Source organism: Apaloderma vittatum, unplaced genomic scaffold (genome assembly GCF_000703405.1).
Source record: "Apaloderma vittatum isolate BGI_N311 unplaced genomic scaffold, ASM70340v1 scaffold38142, whole genome shotgun sequence".
Lineage (NCBI taxonomy): Eukaryota > Metazoa > Chordata > Aves > Trogoniformes > Trogonidae > Apaloderma > Apaloderma vittatum.
The window spans coordinates 13,266-14,484 of record NW_009704753.1 but is presented as its reverse complement, the minus strand read 5'-3'; the positions used below and the strand labels follow the sequence as shown (position 1 = coordinate 14,484).

The following is a 1,219-nucleotide window of genomic DNA, read 5'->3' as shown; positions in this document are numbered from 1 at the left end:
AGGTCGCCCCCTCCCCTGGGGGAGCCCTGCGGACTGGGGGGGCCTTGGGCGGCTTCGGGGCTCCCCACGATGCCGGGGCACCAGGGCGGGTGTCAGGTCGAGCCTCCCTCGGGTGGCCCTCCCTGGGGCGGGAGGTGAGTGTCTGTCCCGGCCTTCTAGGGGGGACCCCTGACTGTGTCATTCCCCCATGAAACTCGGGAAGAGATCGAGGTCTCCTGGGGGTGCCCCCCACCCCGGAGCAAGGGATCAAGGGCAGAATATCCGTGGTGTTTGCAGACAGGACTGTCAAAGGGAGAGGTGCCTCCCCTTGTCTCTGTGTCCCATCTCGACTAGCAGCGGAGCAGGAGGCTGAAGGTTTCCTTTGTCATGAGAGGTGACGGTCCAAGATGTGGCCTTATAGGCAACTGGTGGCAGGAAAAGAGAAAAAAAATGGCTGAAGGTGCTAGGAGAACTGGCTGCTGGACCATAATGTGCTGCCATCCTCTCACTTGTATCGTTTAAACTTAGTGCTGAACAAGTACAAGACTTAGTGTCATGTTTTGCTCAGAGTACTTACTCGTCGCCTTACTCGTGGGGTTGTTAGCTGCTGCATATGTGCTAGCTCTTTCGGGCCCTGTCACGAGCTCTTGTTCAATGCTCACATTTTTGCAGTTGGAGGAGGTGTTGTTGTGGAAGATCAGCCAGATGTGAGCGCAGTGTTGTCTGCCTACAATCAGCAGGGGGACCCGACGCTGTACGAGGAATACTACAGTGGGTTAAAACACTTCATTGAGTGTTCCCTGGACTGTCATCGAGCGGAATTGTCCCAGCTGTTTTATCCTCTCTTTGTGCACATGTACTTGGAATTGGTCTACAATCAACATGAGAGCGAAGCAAAGTCTTTTTTTGAAAGGTAATTATTTTCATGTGTGAATTTGCATTATTTTGTGTTTGCTACTTTGATTAAATCTGTAAGCTATAGTAGCTTAGGTGTTTTTATATATATATACACACACATATGGATTATTTTTCTTCTCTAATGATAAAGAGGTTTGGAATCTGAAGTAATGGTGCCCTGGATTACAGTAACTGTTCTCATGTTCTCAAATCCTCTTCCAATCTCCTGTGTTAGAAAGATGTGGAAATGACATGCTTTTGAACTGTCCCTGGGTAGATTTTGAACAGTCTTTATGGTGAGCTGAGGGGCTCCTTGCTGCAGAATTATCACTGAAGAGATGGG

The 1,219-nt window shown here is 49.8% G+C and overlaps 1 protein-coding gene across 1 annotated transcript in view; it reads left to right on the top strand.

Annotated features, from left to right (window-relative positions):
• The first annotated feature begins 69 nt into the window (after window positions 1-69).
• TAF5 (TAF5 RNA polymerase II, TATA box binding protein (TBP)-associated factor, 100kDa) overlaps window positions 70-1,219 on the top strand; it is a 9,033-nt gene continuing 7,883 nt past the window's right edge. Inside the window, exons 1-2 of the mRNA XM_009865153.1 lie at window positions 70-134; window positions 548-892. Of these exons, the coding sequence (XP_009863455.1) occupies window positions 70-134; window positions 548-892 (410 nt within the window). The remainder of the gene's footprint in view (window positions 135-547; window positions 893-1,219) is intronic.